This window comes from Myxine glutinosa, chromosome 1, assembly GCF_964187855.1.
Source record: "Myxine glutinosa chromosome 1, kmMyxGlut1.1, whole genome shotgun sequence".
In the NCBI taxonomy this organism is placed as follows: domain Eukaryota; kingdom Metazoa; phylum Chordata; class Myxini; order Myxiniformes; family Myxinidae; genus Myxine; species Myxine glutinosa.
Genome location: NC_136261.1, coordinates 138,487,385 through 138,513,394, shown reverse-complemented (window position 1 = coordinate 138,513,394; position 26,010 = coordinate 138,487,385). Strand labels below are relative to the sequence as shown.

The following is a 26,010-nucleotide window of genomic DNA, read 5'->3' as shown; positions in this document are numbered from 1 at the left end:
GTACGTTTCACGAAAACAGTCTTGCGGTTGGTAGGGATTGTATCATGTAGGTGCTTCTCCTTATCCTGAAATCTGGTCTCAACAAACTCTTCATAACTCTTCTCACCAATTTCCAGGCATTCAAGTAATCCGTCGACAACCTCCTGGGGAATGTCAGCTCCAGTAGAGATGTTCTGAAGTCTGATTCCAGCGTCGAACGGATTGTTGATGGATTTTATGTAATCCAGAAGGGCCTTTGCACGAACATGGCCAATCTTCGTAGAACTTGGATTGAACTCATGGTGTAGGCTCAGCTCACTGTCATCTTTGTCTCCCAAGTTGCACCATTCCAGCAGCTGTGCCACATGAAGATCTTTCTCATGCTTTAGGAGATTCCATAAGGCTACTGCTTCTTTCTGTCTGGTCATCCCAATGATACCTCCAGCAACCTTGGCGGGTTTATTGTAACACTTCTCGAGTGCCATGTCAAATCCTACTGCACTGCCTTGTCGGGTAGTGTGGTACATCACCCATCCACCATCTGTAAAGCATCTGTAGATACCCGGGAACTTCCTTTGTAGGTCCAGGCAATCTTCAAGGAACAGCGTACCCCATCTGCTATAGTTTGTCCGGCCAAACCCGAAGAACAAAGGCATGCACCTCCGCACAGCTGAAACGACAAAACACCCATGACCGGAATTTCTAGCCATGTCTAGACTCTAGTCTTGACTCTAGTCTAGACTCTAGTCTAGTCTAGACTCTTCAGGAATCAAGTAATTGAACAATAGGAACAGGAACAGGAACAATTACGAATAATATTGTAGTTCGTAACATGTTGAAATCGGTTTTTGGCAATTATCTTAAAAACCATTGACTTTTGGATATGAAAATGTATTACTGACCCCCCATAATGTGGCCATTGCGCAAATTTTGAGTGGTCGGGCAACCTCCTAGGTCCAACGGTTCTGTAGATACAGTCACGGCAAAAAAGGGGGCGTGGCCCAAAAAGGGGTGTGGCCATTTCAGCTATTTCGCCGTCAGTGGCAAATGTGTTACCAACCAAATATTGTTCCTGGACCTTCAATTAGTGGATTCCTGAAGAGTTTAGGTCTGTACAATAAAGTGCATACTCAACCACCATGAGCTACTCTAGTACATGGTCTTTTGGGTTGTCATAGTCTAAGAGTCTTTGAGGTATTTTGGGTCTTTTGAAGCTTTGGGGTCTTTTGGATCTTTGGGGTCTTCAAGGTATTTTGGGTCCTCTGGGTCTTCAAGTTATTTTGGGTCTTTGGGGTATTTTAAGTCTTTGGGGGTCTTCCGGTTATTTTGGGTCCTCTGGGTATTTTGAGTAAGGGTCTTCGGGTCTTTTGGGGTATTGGGGGACTTGAAGGGTCTTCAAAGGTCTAAGGGATCTCGGCAGTCTTAAGGGTTGAAAGACACACTCCAACAATACGTAATTAATAGATGTACAGAATTAATAGCCAGGATGCAACCGGCGTTCAAACAGTACATAATTAATATACACATCATCACAGCTTCACGGCTTTACTAGGGTCTTCAGGGTCTTTTTGTGTCTTCAGGTTATTTTGCATCTTTTGGGTCTTTTGAGTTTTTCGGGGCCTTCGGGGTTTTCAGGGTCTTCGTGGTCTTTGAGACTTAAAGGGTCTTCAAAGGTCGAAGGGATCTCAGCAGTCTAAAAGGTCGAAAGTTATATTCCAACAATCCGCAAATGATAGACGTACATAACTAATAGCCAGGAAGCAACCGGTGTTCAAACAATGTGGTATAAATCTATATATATATATACAGATAGTTCCCGACCTACGACGTACGCGACTTACGACGACCCGGACGTACGACGACAGAAACGACAGGGGGGGGGAAAAATTAAAATACGTTAAAAAAAAACTAAAAGGAAAGAAGAAGAAGCGAGTGAGAAATCATGGTGGCGAGAGACGCTATGACGTCATCGCTCTCCAGGCAGCTTCTCCCACACGAGGCAGCGTCTTAGTTAGTAGCTCTGTGTTTCACACTGGCAACATCCCTTACGCTCTGTAACTCAGGCAAACTAACGATTACTCTACTACTACTGCCCTACTAGTTCGCTGTTTATACCCTACTGCAAGCAACAAATCTACCAAGAGACGTCTCCCCATGGCTGGTGCCGATAAGAAGAAGAGGAAGGCGATCAATCTTGAAGTTAAGCTCAAAATGATTGTGCAGCATGAGAACGGTAAAAGCGTTGCCGCCATCTCGAGTGACCTTGGCTTCTCCCACTCAACGGTGTCTACCATCATCAAGATCATCACCAAGAAGAGAAAAGGACCTATTGCAGAAATGGAGAAGATGCTGATGACGTGGATGGAAGACCAGCTGCAAAAATGTGTGCCTCTTAGCTTGATGACGATACAGGCTAAGGCTAAGAGTCTCTTGGACGTTTTGAAGGTGCGGGCTGGCACCGACTTCACAGAAACGTTTACCGCCAGCAAAGGCTGGTTTCGTCGTTTTAAGAGACGAAATAACCTGCATAACGTGAGAGTAAGCGGCGAAGCTGCAAGTGCAGATGCAGGTGCAGCTGCAAGGTTCCGGGAGGTATTCGACAAGTTGATTTAGTCAGGTTCACTATGTCAATAAATTCTATTTCGTTCAAAATCATGGTAGATTAGCAAACCTATACATTTTTGGAAAGGTTATAGCATAAGGAAACTAAAAATCAATGTTTACATTTGGAGAGATACCTGTATGGCGGCCATTTTGAAAATCAAAAATGGCCACTGTAAAATACATATTTTGTTCTATTTCTGCCTCTAATTACCCTAAAAACTTTTTAAAATATACTAAACCTATATTCTTCAGGGACAAGGAATCCAATGAAAGTATCAAATTAGTGCTATGGGGAATGGTAAGACACGAATCAAAGGTTTTGAATTGCAAAATACTGTCTTTATATTCGCGATAAGTTGCATAATCAAATACATGTTATCATTTTGTACAGGCAGTTAATAACATCAAAATGTGTCACAATAATTCATATCACCAAACATACACAGGCAGTCAGCAAAATCATATATACACATGCAGTCAGTATAACTTCACATCTACACAGGCAGTCAATGACAAAATATACACAGGCAGTCAATGGCATCAAACATACACGATTACAGAATATGCCATTTAGAGTTCGTCATCACTGTCCTGTGTGTCGTATCCGACAATATAGTCCGCATCGTTTTCACAGTCCGTTCCACACAAGCAAAGGTCGGTCAAATTGATTGGAAAATCGAATTGGTCGAATGGTCGATCGAATCGAATTCGATGAATCGAATCGAATCGATCGAATGGTCGATCGAAGCGATTGGTCGAATGGTCGATCGAAGCGATTGGTCGAATGGAATTGGTCGATTGGTCGAATTGGTCGGAATTGGCAAATGTAAACATTGATTTTCAGATTTTCCATGTAATAACGTTTCCAAAAATGTATAGGTTTGCTAATCTACCATGATTTTGAACGAAAAAACATAGTGAACCTGACTAATTGTTGAAAAAGGATACCGACCAGAACAAATCTTCAACGTCGACAAAACTGGACTTTATTGGAAGAGGATGCCTGAGCGAACGTACATCCACCAAGAAGCAAAACCATGCCCGGACACGTACTTGAATACGTATCAATACATGGTACATAATAAAGTCATATCGGCGCTGAATGACCCTATAGGTCCCAGTGCCTTGCCGTTGGCCTAAATCTCATATTCCATTCCAAAGTCATATGATGGAAAACGGACGTGAAAAATGTCCCAAATAATCCATGAATACGTACTTGTATACGTATATTAATAGGTACATGTAATTCAAGCAAATAATAGGTACATGTAATTCAAGACATAATACTAACTTGAAATACATGTCCCATGTAACTAACGTCATAAGACTAACACATGATACTATGATCGTGCACGTACTTTGGAGCTATGACCCAACTACTACCTGAAAAATACAGGTCCACAAAAGGGGGTCCAACTTCCGATGGAACCGACATCCGACGGACATGACGGAACGGGAACTATCTGTAGATGTATATAAAAACGAAAAACACGGTCCGGGAAGCCGTTCGTCCGTCCGTCTGTTCAGCCGTCTGGGAAGCAGTCAAGCTGTGATTATGTGTCTATTAACACTGCATTGTTTGAACACGGGTTGATTCCTGTCTATTAATTAATGTGCATCTATTAATTGTACATCTAAAAAAAAAAAAAGAAAAAAAAAAAGTAGGCAGAGCCAAAATAAAGGGAAGCTGAGACAAAACAAAACAAGGCTAAAAAAAAGAGCAATCAGATTGCAGACCCTCGCCCGGATGTGTTTTAGTGTTTTTTTTAAGGCTTTTGTGTGAAAACAAATATGGTGGCCAAACCACATGAACGATGACGTCAACATTATTGTTTTCTCCACCAATTTATCCTGAGGTGAGGGGCTCAAGAAATTTCATTTTAACCAGATGAAGTTTTGTACTTGTCGAATTATGACGTCATAAAGGAGGCACCTATGACATCATTAACATATTTTATCCCCCATGGAGAGTTCTTTACAATGAGCCATGGCTCAATTTTTTCTATGCAGCACTTTCGGAGATATAGAGGTGCAAAGTTTTTTGTTTTGTTTTTTCAAGATGGCGCCCATACCACGTGACTTATGACGTCATAATTATCATTAAAATATTCTACAGGAGGAGGTGCACCTTTGGTGCAAATTTCCTGTCAATCGGAAAAAACGGTTGCAGAGAAAAGCATACTTATTCAGTATGGACAAAAAGACAAACAAACAGACAGACAAACGGACCCAAATGCAATACCCTCTCCTCTGGCAAGGGTAAAATAGAGACAGAGACAACTAGATAGAATGTAATTTGGTAGCTCACATACCTCCACCAGACTGAACCGTTTACATTTTGTATCCCACCAATAGGCCGGATCTGGATCTAGACCTGAACCAAAATCAAATCAGCTTGCTCTCGTCACCTTAGAACCAACTCGTCCACAAACTTTTGAGACACAGTGCTAAGATATTGTTTTTGGCACCATCTCTCAATGGTGAATAATCACTTTTAAAATTATAGTATCCAGATCTTCACCAAAATCTAATCAATGCGTCCTTGTCACATATCCAACATGTCCAGCAAGTTGAATCCGAATCTGTCCTTAACTCAGATATCCAGCTCACCGACAGATAGACAGACAGACAAACAGGGGTGAAAACATAACCTCCATCTATCTTCGGTGGAGGAGGTAAAATAGAGACGGAGGCACACAAAAACACACACACAAACAAAGACACACACACAAATAAAGACACACACACACGTGACAGAAAAAGGCAGACCACCGACCCCATCCATTCTTTCACGTCACGTTCAATTCATTATCTTCCTTTTTGTTACAAGTTATCCATATCCATTTAAATTGTGCTTGGTAGACATTTGACAGTGTAGAAATGAGAGGTATTACAGATTATTGACTCATAGTACATTTGTTAAATGGACACACAGGAAGTAAGTTGGGTGAGTGAGGCCAACATAGCACATCGAGAGCTGGAAATGTGGCTCACCATGGTAAATACTGTTACAGACGCGGCTTAGATGTTATTTACCGAGCGGTTTGGTATGACCACGTCTGCACAGGTTACCCGATTATACCCGAACGTTGACTAATCGCGCTACGCTAGGTCAATGAAGGAAAAGACACACGGCTGGGATTACAATGACACGACACCAGGGATACGGTTCTCAAGACCTCCGGAGGAGGTTATATTCGTTCGGAAGGTTAGATTACAACTACAAGAGGGACAGCAAAGGAAGATAGGCACTTAGACACAATCTTATATTATTCCCGACAGACCACAGAGAAACAGGACAAAAACTGACTCACACGGGGATTGATGGCAAGGAAAGCGGGTATTCGATGGCCAGCACAAGGTGCACCTTGTGCTCAGGGACAGGATAGCGCGGCCCAAAAGATGCAGGAGGTCTCTCAGCGCTCGGAGGTGGCTCTCTTGTCTTCTCAAGCTCGGGGCGCATCTGACCTCACATCCGGTAAGTCGCTGCGTATATCCGGCGGGGAGTGACACGCCCTCGGCTCGTTAGCTCCGCCCCAGATGGAATCGGCTCGTTGCTTCTCATTGGGTGCATGCGGGGGGGTTACCGGCTCCGCCCTTGACGAGGGGCTGACAGGGAGCCCCTTCGTGGTAACCCCGTGGAGCGCATGGTCATGGCGGCTAACCGAGCTGGTGGGAGGACGCACACTCCCCCCGCGCGCCGTGGTTGTAGTTGTTGTTGTAGCTGTAGTTGTTGTTGTTTGGGGAAGAAGATGGAAGGAGGTATGGGAAGGTCCTAAACTCACTACTGGTGCCATATAATCACATTCTGGTGCAACGAAGAGTCAGAATTAATGGAAAGGAGTCCTTAACTGACATAGACTAAGAATAACTAGCAAGATGTCCGAAAGTTGTCTACGTGAGATGCGGTGGACCTGGGAAGGTCGGTTCTACAGAGTGTTGTTTACAGACAATGGGACTAGGGAATGGGGGATTGGGGATAGTTGGGGAGTATTGGGGAAATAGGGGAATATTTACAAGCGGATATGGAGGCCAAATTCCATATTCGCAACATTGCACCCTTCTCTACCCTCGGGGCGTCCCGACCCGATAAATTTTTACCTACTTTAGTGTGGCACGCAATGTAGTTCCCTCTACTATTAACTCTACCCTGAGTGCGACAGTTTTACAGATATTCACAAATGAGTAAATATGTCCCCCTGCGACGTTGCACCCTTCTCCTCACAGAAACACACCCACAGGATAACCGAATCCGGAAAGAATCCTCAAACTAAACATACAGCCGGTAGGGAGCATTATTTACAAGACTACGCTGATATTTACACTACGATCCAGGACCTGTCTTTGGAGGGACACATGCAGATGTTATGCATAGAGAGAGCACGCATGCCAGCATCGATACACCAACCCACGAGTGCTCTGTGGCCTACGGCCTTTAATAATGTGCAGAGCACCCCTTCCAAGCATCAAGCACCACCCCATCACACAGTGAGCACCATCCGGTGCACCAATAAAGTGTTTATGAATCATTGTGTGGTGTCGCAGCCGGCCGATGTTCTGCCGCTGGTCTTGCCTTCGTGTGGTGCACTTGGCCTTCTTACTTCTTTCAAAAATAAAGAAAGGCGCCAACCGCGTCCATTTCTCTATTGTGGCCGTCAGGGAGCCAACTGTTAGTGGTTCACCTTGTATGGCATCGGTGCCACGTTGACCCATAGGTCCATCCACGGGTGGTGCTTGGCCGCATAAGAACTGCGGTCCATGGTGGGTGGCCACAAACATTGCGGTCCATATGGTGTATCGATCCAGGCAGCAAGCAGCGAAAGTGCAGGCCCACAACTGCGTAGCCAGCACCTCTCTCTCCTCCCTCTCTGCCCCCAAAGCCAGATCCTCGGAGGTGGGAGACAAAAGAAGCAGACAAGTGAGTAAGGTGGTAAGGGCGCAAAAGTGCACGCAATGTAAGGTAATGCACACTGGGGGCACATGGGAACCAGGTGAGACAGGTACGTTCCTACCGTACGCCCCCCCCCCCCCCACCAGGTAACCTACATGGCCCCTCCCTTACCCCTTACTGTATCCACATAACACAACACTACCCATAAACATCTACTTTACTAATCAACAAACGTCCCTACTGTCTTCCCCGTTCCTCCCATAAACCAAATTCGTCTTCTCTCCCTCCTAACCAATCAAATTTGCCATTTTCAACTCAACATCATAATTTGCCATCACCAATTCATCATCAGTCCCAATGTCTCATCCACGTCGTGATGCGTCTCACAAATCCACACAATTCTCATTTCCTGCACCAAAACAAAGAAAACACAGGTGTGGAGTCATCATCATCACCACAGGTAAGTGGCTGCGTATGGTGCGACAGGTTCATCAATCCTAACTATTTCCTAAATGACTTTAACAACTTTACACTACCTGGGGTCTTTCTCCGGCCAAACCATTGGCCCTCTTACACTATGGGTTCTAAAAACCAATTCCCATTGGCCAGACTGTGGTGCTTTTCAATTTGGGGTCTCACTCCCCCGATTCATCTCCCGGTGCCCTCGCACAATTTCTGGGCTGTGGCGTGTACCTCTCCCAGTGGGTCTACCCACCTGCACACCTCCACCACTGCAGTTGCCTCCGAGCTTACCTGCTCCTTACCCTAACCTAACTACCTGGGGAAGGCCCTCTGGCGCTCTCCCCACTCGGTGCCCTCTCTGGCACTGGGCTACCCGATCCACACCCGGGATCCTCAGGCACCCACTCACAACTACCGGCTCCCAGAGCCCACCTGCGGCCTCACCTGGCCGACATCCTCACAGTGGTGGAGTGCCCAACCAACTACACACACTAACAGGCTACACGCCCAGCCATTTCCACAACACTAATGCACCCATTCACAACACCATTCTGCAACCGCACCACAGATGCCAATATCCAACCACAATTTACCTGTACCCTCTACCTAGCACTTACACTACCCGCCCCGGGTATCCGTGATGGGGGTCCACTCTTCCCCCATTCACACCTTCGCACCATGCACACCACTCCGTACCACTTACTCCAACTCTCTCCACACACCTGTACTTGCACACCTGTGCTCTCACACCTGGTGCCACCTGCACCCTTCTCTCCCCAAGCGCATTCGCGCTGATCCACAACACTCACTACTCATACACGGCTCCACACACCTGTCCAGTTGCACACCTGTGCAATCACACCTGTTCAATTCTCACACACACGGCATCATCTCAGCTAACTACTCCCTTCTGAAACTTGCGCTTCCCAGTCGTCCCTTTAAACTATTGCGCTCCCTCGTCATTATCATCCATACTAATCTACCTGCGTCCCCACTACAGGTATCAGTCACTAACTAAACTTAACGTCACCTAATGTCATCTTCTTGGGCCCGATCCATATAACCTAACCCACCCGGGCTAGTTTTCACTGCCATACACCCCATAAACTATAGCTCCTTTGCCCCCACTGGGAAGGGTGGCAGGGATGCCCCCCTTACCCACCGGGCCCATCGCTCACTACCAATTTTGCACATCAAATTTCAACAAATTAAAAATTTGCCAATCACTCCCCATCATCTGCCAATCACTACTGCCAATCCCTTGCCAATCATCAAATTTTGTTTTTCTCTAATTTTGGGGCCAAAACACTAACCTCATCACCCAGTCTACTCACTAATGCCTCTCGGTGCGCCAATCCCTGTCCAAAGCCCGGCTTCGTAAAGCCAAGCCATGAATGCGGGTTGTTCTGTGCCAGCGGCTGGATGCGTCCGGCATTCGGTGCAGGGACGGGGGCTTACCCGTGCCGAGATCCCACGCACCATCTCGGCACGGAGCCATCCAATGTCCCGCTCTCGACCTGCCGGCACGTCTCACCAAAAAGTGGTCGCCATGACGACCCTTTCTATCGGGCTGCCAGCTCCGCCTAGTGGAGCACGGACGCGGCCGTTCAAAGCGAGGCCCGGCACACACCGAGGGCCCGCTTCGGCTAAAAGTCGACCTAACCTCTAACCTGGTTACCGTCGATGCTTCACCTGGATTCTGACAAGCATACGCTACCCCCTTCTTGCTCATACATGCAGCCGTCTCCATGCTCCTCGTACCTTTCCTTACACACCCAGGTACTCCCATTCTACTCACAGCCCTGGTCACACACCTGACCACCGAACACTTTGGCACACATTCGTTGGTAGCACACCTCACCAACACACCTCTTCGCACCCCCTCCTCGGTCACCTCCTCTGTGACAATCACAGGTGTGCTCTTACTCGCACATCCTACCACGTGCCTCACTACCAATTCCAGCGTGCATTCCCACTCACGCTCTACCATTCCAGGTGTGCATCCTTCCATCCCAGGTGTACATCCTCGCTCACCTGTCACAACCAACTCACTCTCCTTGTCACTCGTACTACTCTCACCACCATTCTTGACAGGGCACTCACCCTTACTCTTGACAGCGCACTCTTTCCTCAGGCACCTGTCCGTTACACACCTTTCTCGCGCACACTCTTGCGCACACTCTCCCGTCACACCCTCTGTAACACTCACCACAGGCATGCATTCTTCCTTGCCTTTGACAGCGCACTCTCTCCCCATGCACCTGTCCGTCACACACCTTTCTCGCGCACACTCTTGCGCACACTCTCCCGTCACACCCTCTGTAACACTTACCACACCGCGCTTCCATGTGCTCCCTCGCACACGCGCTACGACCGACTCACTTTCGCCAGCACCCTCACTCCTTGGCACGCACTTTTTCCTCACACACCCCAGAGTCGGACTTTCTCGCACACCTCCTTTTTCGCACACCAGACCTGTCGCACACTTCACCAACGGCCTCTCACGAACACCCGGGTCCATCTCGACCCCCAAGCTTCTTAAATCCCCTGGCGCATCATACGCACGACCATATTGGTCACCACTTACACCGGGTCCTCTTCCTCTTCGCTTCTCCTCCATCACCTGCGAATCCCTCATCCGGTTAATGAGCACATCATCACGATCCAAACACAGACTTTGGACCAATTCTTTTATCTCCTCTTTTATTTCTTTCTTATCCCCTCTCCGTCGCTTCTTAATTTCGCTCATCCCTTCTTCCACTTCTTCTAGTTTCTGCTTCACCTCTTTTATTCCCCGGTACGTCTCCTCAAGCTCATCCTCTAAGGCTACCTTGACCGTTTCCATGTGCGTCCTCACCTGCCGGTCCTTCGTCTCCATGACCTCTATCACCTCGTCCAGCCTCGTTGTCAGTCCCTCACGTACCATCTGACATTCCCTCTTCGTCGCTACCAAGTCATCTTTTAGTTCTTTCTGTGTCGCTTTTAACCCTCCTATTACCGCTGTGTTCCTCTTTACCTGGTCCGTTAGTTCTTTTTGTCCCTCTGTTAGCTGCTCCACCTCCTGCGTCAGGTCCTCTATGCCCCCTTGTAACTTTACAGTCCCCTTTCTCACCTCCTTCTCCATGTGCTCCTTACAGTGCCTCACCTCCTCGCGCACTCCTCCGACCTCCTCACTCACTCCTCTTCTGATCTCCTCTCCCATCACTTGCATCTCCTGCCCAGATGCCACCCTCATCTGCTCCATTTCCTCCCTGTGAGCATCCAGTTTAGTTTCTACCCCCATTCTGACCCCCTCTATCTGCTGCCCCATTTGGTTAACTTCCCTTTCCGCTTGGTCCCTCATGTCCCTCAATTTGCCTTCCATACTGTTTTCTAACCCCTCTAACCCATTTTTCACTCCCTCTATCTGATTCTCCTGGGCAGCCATTCTATTTTCTACCCCCTCTAACCCCTTTTGCATCCCTTCCATTTGATTCTCTTGAGCGGCCATTCTGTTTTCTACCCCCATTAACCCCTCCTGTATTTCCCCATATCTATTGTCTAATTTCCCAAATTTCTCGTCTAATCCCTTAAAATTATTGTCTAATCCCCTAAAATTATTGTCTAATCCCTTAAAATTATTGTCTAATCCCTCACCAGTACCCCTCGCTTCGTCCCTCATTACCCCCATTTCGTTTCCCATTACCCCCATTTGGTTATTCATTACCCCCATTTTTGCTTCTAGCCTCTCCATAAGGGCCCCCATTTGCAACATAAAAAGGTTCGGATCCACCAGGGGCGCTGCCACGGTCGCGGGCGCGGTGACCAGCGAGGCGCCATTTTGCGCTCCCGCAATGTCGGGCACAACGACGCTATTTTGTGCGTCTGCTACCCTCGCTGCTTCGCTCTCCTCGCGTCCCTCAATTTGGTCCTGGACCGACCCTGCCTCACTCTCCCCTACCGGACCCCAGCTGTCTTGGTCTGCCATAGCGCGACTTTCAAAATTCGGGTTTTTATTTTTGTAAAACAAATTCAAATTTCGCCGTTATAATTTCGCGCGGGAAACGCGCTCCGAATTGATTCTACTACAAATTTGGGCCTAATAAATTTAGTCCCGGGTTCGAATTCCACTCCTCGACACCAATTGTTACAGACGCGGCTTAGATGTTATTTACCGAGCGGTTTGGTATGACCACGTCTGCACAGGTTACCCGATTATACCCGAACGTTGACTAATCGCGCTACGCTAGGTCAATGAAGGAAAAGACACACGGCTGGGATTACAATGACACGACACCAGGGATACGGTTCTCAAGACCTCCGGAGGAGGTTATATTCGTTCGGAAGGTTAGATTACAACTACAAGAGGGACAGCAAAGGAAGATAGGCACTTAGACACAATCTTATATTATTCCCGACAGACCACAGAGAAACAGGACAAAAACTGACTCACACGGGGATTGATGGCAAGGAAAGCGGGTATTCGATGGCCAGCACAAGGTGCACCTTGTGCTCAGGGACAGGATAGCGCGGCCCAAAAGATGCAGGAGGTCTCTCAGCGCTCGGAGGTGGCTCTCTTGTCTTCTCAAGCTCGGGGCGCATCTGACCTCACATCCGGTAAGTCGCTGCGTATATCCGGCGGGGAGTGACACGCCCTCGGCTCGTTAGCTCCGCCCCAGATGGAATCGGCTCGTTGCTTCTCATTGGGTGCATGCGGGGGGGTTACCGGCTCCGCCCTTGACGAGGGGCTGACAGGGAGCCCCTTCGTGGTAACCCCGTGGAGCGCATGGTCATGGCGGCTAACCGAGCTGGTGGGAGGACGCACACTCCCCCCGCGCGCCGTGGTTGTAGTTGTTGTTGTAGCTGTAGTTGTTGTTGTTGTTGTTGTTTGGGGAAGAAGATGGAAGGAGGTATGGGAAGGTCCTAAACTCACTACTGGTGCCATATAATCACATTCTGGTGCAACGAAGAGTCAGAATTAATGGAAAGGAGTCCTTAACTGACATAGACTAAGAATAACTAGCAAGATGTCCGAAAGTTGTCTACGTGAGATGCGGTGGACCTGGGCACGACATTTAATGGGGGAAAAAGGGGAAGTTCGGTTCTACAGAGTGTTGTTTACAGACAATGGGACTAGGGAATGGGGGATTGGGGATAGTTGGGGAGTATTGGGGAAATAGGGGAATATTTACAAGCGGATATGGAGGCCAAATTCCATATTCGCAACAATACGTTGAGAACCACTATGGTCCAGCGGGATGCACTCGGTTCTGAGCTCTGGGCTGTCTTCATCGGGGTTAAACCGTCATCCTTCGGGTTTCATGTGCAGTGTAAGGCATCAATGCGTGCACCTTTCCTCAAATGGATGTTACCTTATGTGTCCCGTCTGCTAGCATTAGTCGATGGAAGTTAAAAATCCCACAGGAGCTCCCACCAGGACGAGGCGAGTTATTGCTAGCAATCTGGCAAAATTCCAAATTCCAGATCGTTCAGTCGAGTATCATGTGCATGAGTAGTAAGCTATCCAGGATCCATCCCTTGCTACAAGACTATTTCAGCAGAACCAACACTCCATAAAGAGCTGTGATGCGATCACACGCGCACACGCACACGCACACACACACACACACACACACACACACACACATGCAGAATAATTCAGTTTGCATCGATACCACATGAAACATTTTCATCAGGTTAGAGTACAATAATTATGAAAAAACAATCTATATAGCTCATCTTTGACTCTTCATTGCCTATCATCAAGTTAGTTAATCAAAATTTTCACATGAAAGCTTTTGTGACAAATTGAGAGATGCACAGTCAACTGAAATAACTCGTTCAGATGAAGATTGCATTAGCAAAGTGCAGTCATGGCAAGCATGAGCAATTAAGCTCAAATGCACCCAAAAATGCTATCAGCACTTCACACAGATTTATGTGATTGCCAAACAGAAGCACAGTTGCAAACTTCAAACATGCCTGAACTTCCTTTCCAAACAACCATCCATGAACAATCAATCATTGTGTTACATTGGAATGTATCGAGAAACGCAACCTTCTCAGCTGGATCACGGTAGGCTCGGCTGGGGAACTTGACGAATACCGAGTCACGGATGAACGTGAGGTATGGCTCAAATCCAGGTGCACGAAGTCCGGCACCGAGATTCTCCGGTACACAGACGTGGATGAGTGCATTCAAAAGTCCACAGAACGCACGTGTCATCGGGTACTCCTCGAGCCGCGATTCTATTTCATTCAGTTCCATCTATGGCATGAGCACAGAAAAACAAAAATTACCTTTGAGACAGAATATGTGGCTTCTTCAAGGTATTATTTTTCACTCAAGGTACAGCCGTTTCCAAAGAACAAATAAAATGGGACTGCAGCATCAGTTTGACACCTTGAGAAATCTGACAATTACATGTCAAAAGGTTTTGGTTTTTTTAAGATGTTGATGAAATATATTAAGGTGAAACCGAACTGGATGGAAAGGGGGGAAAAAAGCTCATGATTCGACAAAGTGTGTAGGCTTATGAATAATAGGGTTAGGCTGGGAGCAATTCTGGCTAGTCTGAACTTCACAAAAGGGTACCAATTTTAACAGCAATTGCTATTTGATTGCCGAAATGAATGACGGCACATATTAAAAGACACCACGATGCCAGATGGCAGCACGGCAAAGTCAGGGCAAGAGAGTCAAAGTGGCCTTTTGCAAGGCGACAGGAGGTGTTATTACTATCGTTCTGGGGTTAAAAGCCTCTTTTAAAAACATAATTCATCACCGTTTGACATTTGCAGAACTTCAATTGTGCACACCCGCTGCTTTAAGAGGGAGGGGTGGAAGGAAGGGGTTATGTAAAATGTGGCATTTTTATTATATTTACCGATTCATCACTCGTAGTAGAGCTTGTCGATACATCAGATGCAGGACAAAGACATCCGCAGACATCGGTGTACTTTGGGCTGGTAGGATGGCCTCGTGGTACGCACACTCGCCTCTAATCTGTCTATCCTGGGTTAGAATCTCGCTCTGGTGTTTCACAATCAGAGTGATTCATCAATTCATCAAATTCCTCGGATGGACGTTAAACTGGCATCCCAACTGCTGGCATTAGTTGGTGGATGTTAAAGATCCCACGGTGTCGGTCACGAAAAGGAGGCAAGCTATAGCCGGAATCCTAAACAAATTCCTGCTCTAACCGACAGGGGGCACTGCATCAGCAGCACGGCCACGTCCTCAGTCAATGATGCTACCCTGCAACCTTGTGCTGCATACAAAGTGTACTTTGGCATGGATTATAAGGACAATAGTGGGCAATCAGGAAGCACATATGGTAGCTAGGGTTTGAAGCTCAATGAGTTAGCCCACATCATGAGCTAGGTGTTCAAGTGGAAACATGAACATGGCAACCCATAATGCTTGTAATTAATTATAACAATAAAATTGCAATTATCGATTAAAAACAAAAACAAAAACATTCCTTACTCATTTATACCTAAGAGCACATTGTTACTTGAAAGAAAACACGTTGTTTATTTTATGAAGATAACAAAACAGAAATACTGCAACATTCCATCTGTGCACAGCAAACCGAAATAAGATTATATATGAACATTCTGGAAAAAATATGCAGAAGATATAAATCACATTCTCCTTACGGAACGCACCAAGCATTCACGTGAGGCAATTCCAACTTTTCATTTGAGTAGCTCTGGAATTTCGATTTTGATAAATAATTATAATCACTTCATCCTCAATTGTAAAATGACACCAAAAGGTTCACACGGAATACAGAATAAAGAATTAAATTAATAAATAAAAACAATGAAAAACAAAATTCCACACCAACCTCGATTCCAGAGCTCTGCCTCATATTTGGAACTTTTACAGTCTCAAGGATCTGGAGTTTGAAAAAACAAAACAAAAAAAAACAAAGTCAATGGGCAGGAAAAGTTTAACACGAATTTTAAAAATAACATTAAAAATGCTGTAACAAATTGCAGATAAAATATTTATCCTCGATTGTCCAACTGAAAGGACTAGTGGGTCATTGCAGGCCAAAATCAGTCAAAAACATACAAGTCTGCCTTCAGTTTTGATGGGAATTGCTCAGTAAATTGATATGCGCGGTATTATGTCTTGGCGAAATTTCACAACACGAGGATGGCTGGCTCGTTTCTGAGATGAATGTCACCAGAGATCAAGGTTTAGGAAAAAAAGGCAAAATATTACAGGCGTGAGTGGACACTCATAAGAGAAACAAAGTGTGCTTGATAGTGCCATTGCTTGCCTGTGCCATCTCAATTGCTTGCCACAGGGAAGCCGCTATCTCTGCGGTGCCAGCGAAAGCAGAGACGGTGTTCAACAGCTCCGCCTTGAGTAATGGAGGTATGCTACACTGCATGAGGCCTAGTACAGTCACCAGAGGCATCCATTGGGGATGCTCGTATAGAGAAAGACGAGCACTTTCACACTGCAAATCAATTATGGAGAAACAGGTAAGTGTGGAATAGACACGTGCCAAACACGGGTGGTGAGGGGAGGGGGGAGGGGGAGGATTCACTGCTTATACATCTTGCTAATTCAATACTTTCTGCTCTTATACACCCATTTTTCCTCTTCTCTCCAATCCAAGGAATCAAATAATCATGTTAATCCTGCACCTTCCTACAGTCATTTGATGGAGGGGATCATTTTACATTTTAGGTCAATGGGGAGGAACACTATTCTTGCGAACAATGTCTGTATGACAACTTTGTACGCTCACGTCCACAAACTTCTCAGTCGATGATGATGTGTGAAAATGTGAAAGTAGGATTGACAATTTGATGCATAAGCATCTTTAGAAGAACGATGATGAGAGAGCTGCTTTGAGGTACCAGAGAGACTTTCGCCTGAATTGGCCAACATATTCCTCAAACTAAATGCCATGGAATCACACTGTAGATAATTACCTCCACCACCAAAGCTGAATGGAGGTTATGTTTTCACCCGTCTAAGTGTGATTGAAAGGGATATATCACAAAAAGTTGTGGACGGATACAGAATAAATTTGGTGGACAGGTTGTGTGTGACAAGGACAAAATGATTTGATTTGGGTGAAGATCCAAATCCAAATCCGAGTTTTTTTTTAACTTTTCTAAAGTGATTCTTCACCATTGAGTGTTAGGGCAATAACGATATATAGCACGATATCGCAAAAAGTTGTTGACGGGTCATGACAAAACTTGCTTGATGAGTTCAGTAAGTGAAAGAGCCGATTAGATTTTGGTTCAGGTCCAGATGGACATCAGCAACTGGGGACTGGGGATCCTAATCCCTGGCGACGAGACTACAAAAATTTATATATATTATATATTTATATATATAAATCTGTAATGGTCTCAGCCAAATGACTTACTAAGTGACAGCTATCGGACATTTCAGTGCATCTGTGACAACCAAAGTGAGGAAATGGTCACTAATTATGTAACAGGAATGGCAGTACCATAGCAGGGAGAAGGATGTTGTATTACAGTGCAAGCCCCTTTCAAAAAGAACCCAATTCTTCACACCGTACCACATTTCCGATGCTGTATTTGAAAAAAAAAACCTATCATTGCTGAATGAAAGTGAAGTGAATCGTACCTCGTTAAATCGCACAATGGAATTTGCTTCAAGCCTGTAACTCTTGCTTCCTTGATCGATGCATTAGGACTGTTCGCTATTGTTTTACGTAATTGAACCTGATTTTGTCTTGCTGCAGAAATATATATCCAAAAGTGAGGCTTGAAATACAGGATTGCACATTTCCCAATGAGGGGGGGGGGGGGGGGAATCATTTCACCATTTTTATTGTTGTGAAGCATTCTTTTTCTCCTCAATAAAACATAAATAACAAGGAATTTAATCAAGTTTCCTTCAGGTGTTACCTTGCGGCAAAGTGCATTGTAAACTAGAAAGATGAATCAGAGATTACAGACCATCATCAGTGTGTGTGTGTGTGTGTGTGTGTGTGTGTGTGTGTGTGTGTGTGTGTGTGTGTGTGTGTGTGTGTGTGTGTGTGTGTGTGTGTGTGTGCGTGCGTGCATGTGCATGTGCGGATTGTCGTGTCTACCGTGTAGTGAAGACCTCAGGGCATCAGATGGCTGACCGAGCTTTAACTCCGAGGCGTATACCCAAACTATGGCGGTTCCTTTCACACGCGTGGGGTGGAGGGTAACAAGGCTGACCTGAACTGATTTCACTGGGCGTCCTCAAACCCACAACAAATTGAAAATGTACAAATAATGGTTTTAATGAAAATAATGCCAGGGAACAAAGAATGTGCGGTAAAATCTAATTCCTATATTGAGGCACCTCCATACAGTCTTGTATACAACACAAGGGGGAAAATAATCAAAAGTAAAAATGGCGTGTGGTGCGTTGCCTGGTACTCAGATACGGTCTCCACGATGGTTTTGGTGGCGTCGCCGGTTCCGTATCCCTGCACGGGAAGACAAGCATTGGCACGAAGCCGCGTTCACCGCCAGCCGCCGACGTGAAGCGAACAGGCAAGAGCTCCTCCCTCGGTCCTTCTCGCTCAGCTGCACTGAGCTCCGACCGTCCCACACTTCCCAGATGCGCATGACACGAAGCACAGCCGTCACGAGCCAACACCCAGATAAAGAGAGAGGAATGTGTCTGCCTCTAACAACGCCCGGAACAGGGAGAGCGAAAATGTGACTGCCTGCCACAAACCCGGGACGAGAGAGAAAAGGGAGGTGCTTCACATTTTTGTTCCCAGTGCTGGAATGTTCAACGATGACGTCACACTCTCACCAATCATGCCGCACCGTCGCATCGCTCCTCCGTTCAATCGGTCTTCGGGGCATGGCCTCACGGCCACTCTTAGCGCCCAGAGAAGATTTGAGCTGGGTGGTGTCAGTGGTAGTGTCCGGATCTGGTCGGCGATCGCTTTATTTAATTTAGGTGCTGATCGCATGGCTGGTGTTGTAAGTGTCATAAAAACAAAGGGAAAAACTACAGAGGCATTTACACAGGAAATTTACCCTTATACCCTAACTAATTAGCATAGCTCCACCCGCCGCTTGGAGACATATAACGCTGACACGGACATCCGGGCCTGACTTAATTACAGGAAGGTTTCTTCTTCGCGACATTTGGAGCACACTACTCTATACCATCTATCTGGACTTGAGTATTTCATTGCCTACCTCCATACACGTAACAGTATTTATGGTACATACTTTATACACTCGCATTCCAATTGTACACACTGTACTCTTTGAAAAACAATAACAAGTGTAATACAGGCTACCAGCAGGTGGTGTTTATGGCCACCGTTGGCACATTGTATGAACAGACAAACAGACAGACAGACATACATACATACCCAAATGAAATACCTTATCCTCTGGTGAGGATAAAAATGCTCATATTCTGTCAATTATCTAAAATTATAATTCCACAATATTTGTTGCCCCACAATCAAAGCATTGTGGCATGATAATGGATAGTCATCATCATCATAATCATCACCTGCTGAGCAATAGTGGCAGTGAGCTTTAGAACAGCCCGAAGTCCCTCAAGCTCACGGGGTATTATGTTTTTTGGGGCAGCAGCAGGCTGGGTGCGGAATGGCTGTGTCTCCATGCTGGGTACTTCACGCTTCAAGTGCTCATGGTACGCATGCAGCGAGTGAAAGAAATGCTCCCATGACACAATGCCGCCACTCATTCCTTGGATGCTCTCCACTTGAAAAATGAAAACAATAATATTAATTAAAAATTAAAAAACAGGAAAGATTGTATTCTTCAGAAAATTTTAGCAATTCACCCATTGTTGAACATCTGTAGTAGATTCCTATTTGGGGGGGAGGGGGGGGTCAAACCTGGATCCACTTAGACCCCGATAAGCCCCCTTAGACCCCGATTTATTTAATGCCGTGGACAAACTTTATTCACAACACAACAAATATCATTGGTGCTTAAATTGGTCCTCGCAATCCCATCAGCGGTTTCGGAGAAGAAGTTTCAAGTGTATACGGACTGACGGACGGACGAACTGACAACGCGCCATCGCATAAGCTCTTCTGAACTTCGCAACAGTTAAAAAGTTTTAATCATATGAACCAAATACTCATATTGTCATTTTACTTACCAGTATACCCAATAGGGAGCGGCTGTAAAGGTATTTTATTTATCCTCTCTGGGGTAGATAGATTACAGTAGATCTCGGCTCAAGTCCATTCATCAGTGGAGGCTGCGATAACCATATAATGCCTCAATAACATGGGGTTTCCTCACTTTCATTTTAGTGTTAAACAGCAGTCGCGACTGTTTAAGAGGGTAACCATATGTGTTTGTTAAACAGCAATAGCGACGGCTTATTGGCAAGTGCACGTCTTATTGGTAAGCGTACGTCTTATTGGTGGTAAGCGTACGTGTTTAAATGGTTTTTATTATTACTCCCACACTCAAGGCTGGAGTACCCTTCTCAGACCACCCACGGTGGGCAATATGTTGCGGCAGTCTTAGAAGTGCACTTTATAATTTTTGTCATTTTTAAAAGAAATTTTATTGATGACAACATATACTCTATATCACAAGATAAAGGAACACCGAGTCTGCTGCACAAATCCTGACGACTGGCAGTATAAACGATGGAATCTGTTACACTATTAGAGCCATCTGAGGATACTTCCATTGATCATGAAAAACGTGTTATTTGTTTAAAATCAACAAATGACAAACCGATTAGCACAACCCATGGATGCAAGCAAATTAGAGAGGTATGTGATATCTGCAATTAGTCAGTTGCAAAACGAGTGAAACTGGTCAACGGTGATGAATCCCTCTATCATGTCTGCACAGCTGCACTTCACTTCCATTGAACTTGGGGACGACTAAGAAGAAGACCTTTGTTGGTCGAAAGCTTGTCGAATTAAAGATCGAAGCCCTGAAGCTACGTCCGCGTATGATTTAATCTCCCGATTATGTATTTAATACAAATGAGACGCCCTGCTCGTACTGTGGAGTTTCTATTTCTCACAGTTATATGTGTGTGTGTGTGTGTGTGTGTGTGTGTGTGTGTGTGTGTGTGTGTGTATATGTATGTGTGTGTATATGTATGTGTGTGTGTATATGTATATATATATATATATATATATATATATATATATATATATATATATATATATATATATATATATATATATATATATATTGTTGTGGATATGAGAATGTTGTTTTTTTATTGTTGTGTAATGAATTATTGTAAAATGTCACCCTCCTTCCTGCATTTGTTGTTGTATAAAGGTCAAAGGGCGTTCCCGTAGTTAATTCCATAAAACATACACGAAGGACACCATATATCCCTGTTCAGTAGTTATATCCTTATTATGTGTATTAGTGTAAGGCTGTGTCTTCCATTAATTGACACTCCATTGCACTGCATTAAATAAAGTAGATCCCTCCGACATGGCATCTTCAAAGTGCCAGGTTTGCCAGGTTTGCTGCAATTGCCAACTGCATTTGGGCGGTTTTCTTCGTTCGCCATTGCTGCCCTTTGGCTGGGGCTAGCTCGAATCGCCCCAAAACCACCATTGGCCACGAGGTAAGGTCGGGGAAGAAAGGCGTGTCTCCACCTCGTCATAGAGGGGAGGAGTGAACCAGCCCTTGCCGACCAACCCAGAACGAGGGGTTGGCTTTAGAGGGCGGAGAAAGAACGTTTGGGGGAGGTTCGCAAAAGGGTCAAGGGTGGGGCTTATATAACCCGAGGAAGACGCCCCCAGAGAGAGTGGAGGAGGGAGGAGATCAGAACACAGACAAGCCTGAAGAGAGTCCTGGAGTTTGTGAGAGAGGGAGAGAGAACCCGTCACGCCAGACCCCCCACCAGCAGCGTTGGCTCCACCAAGCAGCTCCGACCCGTTACCCCGCGCACACGACAGGATCGGTGGCATCGGCGGCCGTCGAGGTCCAGCCCGACGTCCCGTGCGGGATCAAGCTCCAGCCAGCTCCGTGCCTTCCTCCCTCTCTAGCCACCGACCTCCTTCCAGCCAATCCACTCTGCAATTCCCCGTGTGAGTCCGTCTTTGTTTGTTCTGTCCTGGGTTAAGTTAAGCCTGTTTAGATAAGCTAGTATTTTCACTGTGTCTTTCTCGTCCGTCCCTCTTTCTGCTTTATTTTATTATCCTTCCTTCTCCTTGGTTTCTTTGATTGTGTAAATAGTAGGAATAAATTTAGTAGCATTTCAAACCTTTTTGTCTTCTTCTTCTTCTTCTTCACATCCGTGTCGCCTTTGTCTTTTCCATATTGAATATCTGTGGTGCGATTTTGGCCAACGTTCAGGAATCGGGTTAGTCGGGGTAACTGTTAGGGCCGCTGCGCCATCCGCTCGGCAAATTAACATCTTATCCGCGGTCCGTAACAATTGGTGCCAGGAGCGAGAACGGACCTGAAGCGCTTCGTGCGCTCAAATTACGAATGGGCCGAAATTTGTTTTGTAAAATCTTAAATTGAACATCGTGCCATGGATAGTCAAGGCGATCAAATGCAGGTGGGTGAGCTAGAAGAGGGGTTAGGGGTAACCCAGGACGAGAGGGAGGAAATGGAGGAGAGCAATGAGGAGGTGGTTGAGGAGGTATCAGGTGCACAAAATGGCGCTCTCGCACACGTGGTATCAGACGCACAAAGTGGCAGCTCGCAACGAGCACGGGGTAGCCGCGCCCGCTGCGCCAATAGGGGGAATTGATGTGCGGGACCTCGTGGCGCAGATTAGTGCAGCCATACTAATGGCGAATATGGGGCTCCAAGCCAAAATTGAAGCAATAACGAACGAAATGAGGGCCGATAATGAGAGACTGGCGAGGGACAGTCGCATATGAAGTAAGGGAAGCGGAGAGGGACAGAGACCGCGGGTTGAGCGAGCAGGTCCCAGGGGTGCACGAGGAGGTAACGCGGGTCGAGAAGCACTGGTTGGGCGAAGTGGAGGAAAGTGTGCGTACAATGACGGGTATAGAGATCGCGACCCGGGGTATGGGGCAGCCGGCGACCGCTGAGGTAGAAGAGGGATTTTAATAAAGCCAGCGGTCGTCGAGGTGAATAAAGAAAAACTGCTGGGAATTAAAATTGAAGAGACGACGGAGGTAGCCCGGGAATTGCAGGGAGAAATGGATTATGCACAAAGTCGGTGCTCACATCCTGATGCTGTGCTCATTAATCCTTACTAGGGCATGCCCGTACTATATATATATATCTAAAATTATATCCCCCCCCCTCTATTTACATGAAATGGTTTGGTCCAAAGCGAACGGCTTGCGAGTGGTGACAATCCCCCCCCTCTATTTACATGAAATGGTTCGGTCCAAAGCGAACGGCTTCCGGAGTTTGGTAAAGAAATCGCCATCGCGTACACAAACGCGCAGGAAAGCGAATGAATCGCAAATTCGTTTTTATTAGTTTTAAAACATCGTTTAACGCCAACATAGCGCCAACATAGTTTGCAAACGTGAAATAAATGAATACGCTCTCAAATGTGCCATCCGAGGCAGAGTGTGTCCGCCACGTTCGGCACACGCGATCGTTCGCTGCTCTCTGATTGGTTGAATCGTTTTTTGGACATAGCTCGGTAAGTAATTGTCCGATTAATATGAAACCTTGAAAAGGCACATCCTCGGGTCCCCAGCAATATACCTGGCAAGTTAAAAGTATATCGGACCCGTGGTTGTCGAGAAACAGCGGTCACAGACAAACAAACAAACGTACAGACGTACAGACAGACAGACAGAGATTACTGGAATTATAGATAGATAAAGATTTGCAGGTGTTGGTGCAGGGAGGAAGAAGAACCCCGAAGGTGAGACGGGCTGCATGTGGTGCCGGGAGATTTTGTAAAAGGGGGTTTGGCGTGAAGAAAATTGTCGCGCGATTGGGGTCAATATGGCACCCGGGCGTTGGTGAAGGGTCCCGTGTGAGTGGAAATGGCACGCGTGTGAGGAAAAAGTGTGCGTCGGCGAGTGGGTGTGTTATAAAGTGTGGGAGTGAAACTGAGTGCGAGCGAGAATGCACGTCGGGGTGTACGGAGTGTGACACGAGGAGTGAGTTGGTGGTGGAGCGGGTGCGGGGATGCACGTATGGGATGAACGGCGAGGGTGTGTGAGAAAGCACACCTGAGTTGGTTGTGGTGCAAGTGCGAGGGAGCACATCTCAGCGCGGTAGTGGGTGGATGCAAGAGTGCACGCCCATCGTGAGTTGTACTGAGTACGTACCGAGGGAGAGTGCGCAAGACGGTGCGCGAGGTGTGTTAAGGGAGTGTGCGAACGGCGAGTGTGCGCGAGAGGTGTGGTGTGTAACAGGGAGTGCGTTGGTGGAATGGACGGAGTGTGTGGGATGCACTGGAGGCGTTGGGACGCCAGGTTTTGAGAGTGTGAAACGGGTCATGTATGCAAGTGAGGCATCGACGTTGACCGGGTTAGCAGCTAGGGCGACGGATAGCGGGCGCTCGGTGCGAGGAGCCCTTTGTTGGATGCGAAGCCTCGTGCGGATCGATGCTGCGTCGCCCCGCTTCGGAGCGTCGCGCACGATTCGGGCCTGGCCCCGCCCTGCACGGTCGAGTCCAAGCCTTGTCGAGCGAGGCGACCGGTCCGGTTCAAGGGCGAGTGGGAGGAACGGAACGGTGCCCCCTGGCGGGGACGGGGTTCCGACCGGGTGAGCCTCAGTCATCGGGCCCGGGACCGCAAGGTACCGAGCCGCGATGATGCGTGGAACCTCGGCCCGAGCATGCCTCCTCCCCAGAGTCGTGAATGCCGGACGGATCCAACTGCAGGCGACCAAACAACCCGAATTCATTGCTCGGCTTTGCGAAGCCGAGTTTAATGATGTGACGACGCACCGAGGCTAGGATAAAGTGGACCGTGATGATGATGATAGTGTTTTTGATCCGAAATTTAGAAAAGTGAATAGAATTAGCAGTAATTGGAAAATTTTTGATTGGCTGGAATTTGGTGAGCAAAATTGATAGTGGAAGATGCCCGATGTGGTGGGATGGCAACTTTGCCATCTCTCACAGCGGGGGCAAAGGAGCACTAGTTATGGGGGTTGGCAGTGAAAACTAGCCCGGGAGGGTTAGGATATAATGATAGGGACCTAGAAATGACCTTAGGTAACGGTAAGATTAGGTAGTGACAATGATACCTGTAGTGGGGACGCAGGTAGATTAGTTTGGATGATAATGACGTGGTATGTGCTTAGTTTAAAGGGAAGACGGGGAGCACTAAGTAGCAGGGCAACAGGTAGTTCAGATGCTGCCGTGTGAGTGTTGGAGGTGTATTCAAGTGTATTGAGCAGAGTATGAGTAACTGATTGTGATTGTGAGTTGTATTGAGCATGGAGGTGTATGGCGCAGTGTTTGAGTGAGTGATAGTGATGTGAGTTGTGTTGACCGAACGGTCCAGGAAGAGAAGGAGGGTGCAAGTGGCACCAGGTGTGATTGCACAGGTGTGCAACTACAGGCGAATGGAGAATGGTAGTATGGTAGTATGGAATAAAAGGTCTGGATTATATGGAGTATTGGAATGGATGGTCGTGGAGTGAGTATGTTGGAAACTGTGGAGTGGAGTGGATGGTGCGAAGGTGTGGATGGGGGAAAGGAGGATGGACCCCATCACGAATACCCGGGGAGGGTAGTGTAAGAGTTAGGTAGAGGGTACAGGTAAATTGTGGTTGGATATTGGCATCTGTGGTGCGTGGTGGAAGAATGGTGATTGGATGGGTGCATTAGTGTTGTGGAAATGGCTGGGTGTGTAGCCTGTTAGTATGTGTAGTTGTATGGGCACTCCATCACTGTGAGGATGTCGGCCAGGTGAGGCCGCAGGTGGGCTCTGGGAGCCGGTAGTTGTTGTGGATGGGGCCCGAGGATCCGGAGGACGGACCCGGGTAGCCCAGTGCCAGAGGGCACCGAGGGGTGACAGAGCCAGGAGGGGCCTTCCCCAGTTAGATAGGTTAGGGTGAGGAGCAAGGTAAGCTCGGGTGGCAACTGCAGTGGTGGAGGTGTGCAGGTGGGTAGGCCTGCTGGGAGAGCTACACGCCCCAGTCCTGAAATTGTGCAAGGG

General features: G+C 46.8%; 1 protein-coding gene across 2 annotated transcripts in view; it reads right to left on the bottom strand.

Annotated features, from left to right (window-relative positions):
- NUP205 (nucleoporin 205) overlaps positions 1-26,010 on the bottom strand; it is a 273,168-nt gene that overhangs the window by 181,024 nt on the left and 66,134 nt on the right. For both annotated transcript variants that reach the window (XM_068118821.2, XM_068118813.2), the window contains exons 12-15: positions 19,440-19,654; positions 16,210-16,392; positions 15,769-15,819; positions 13,974-14,183 (exon numbers count right to left, since the gene is read on the bottom strand). In XM_068118821.2, the coding sequence (XP_067974922.2) occupies positions 13,974-14,183; positions 15,769-15,819; positions 16,210-16,392; positions 19,440-19,654 (659 nt within the window). The remainder of the gene's footprint in view (positions 1-13,973; positions 14,184-15,768; positions 15,820-16,209; positions 16,393-19,439; positions 19,655-26,010) is intronic.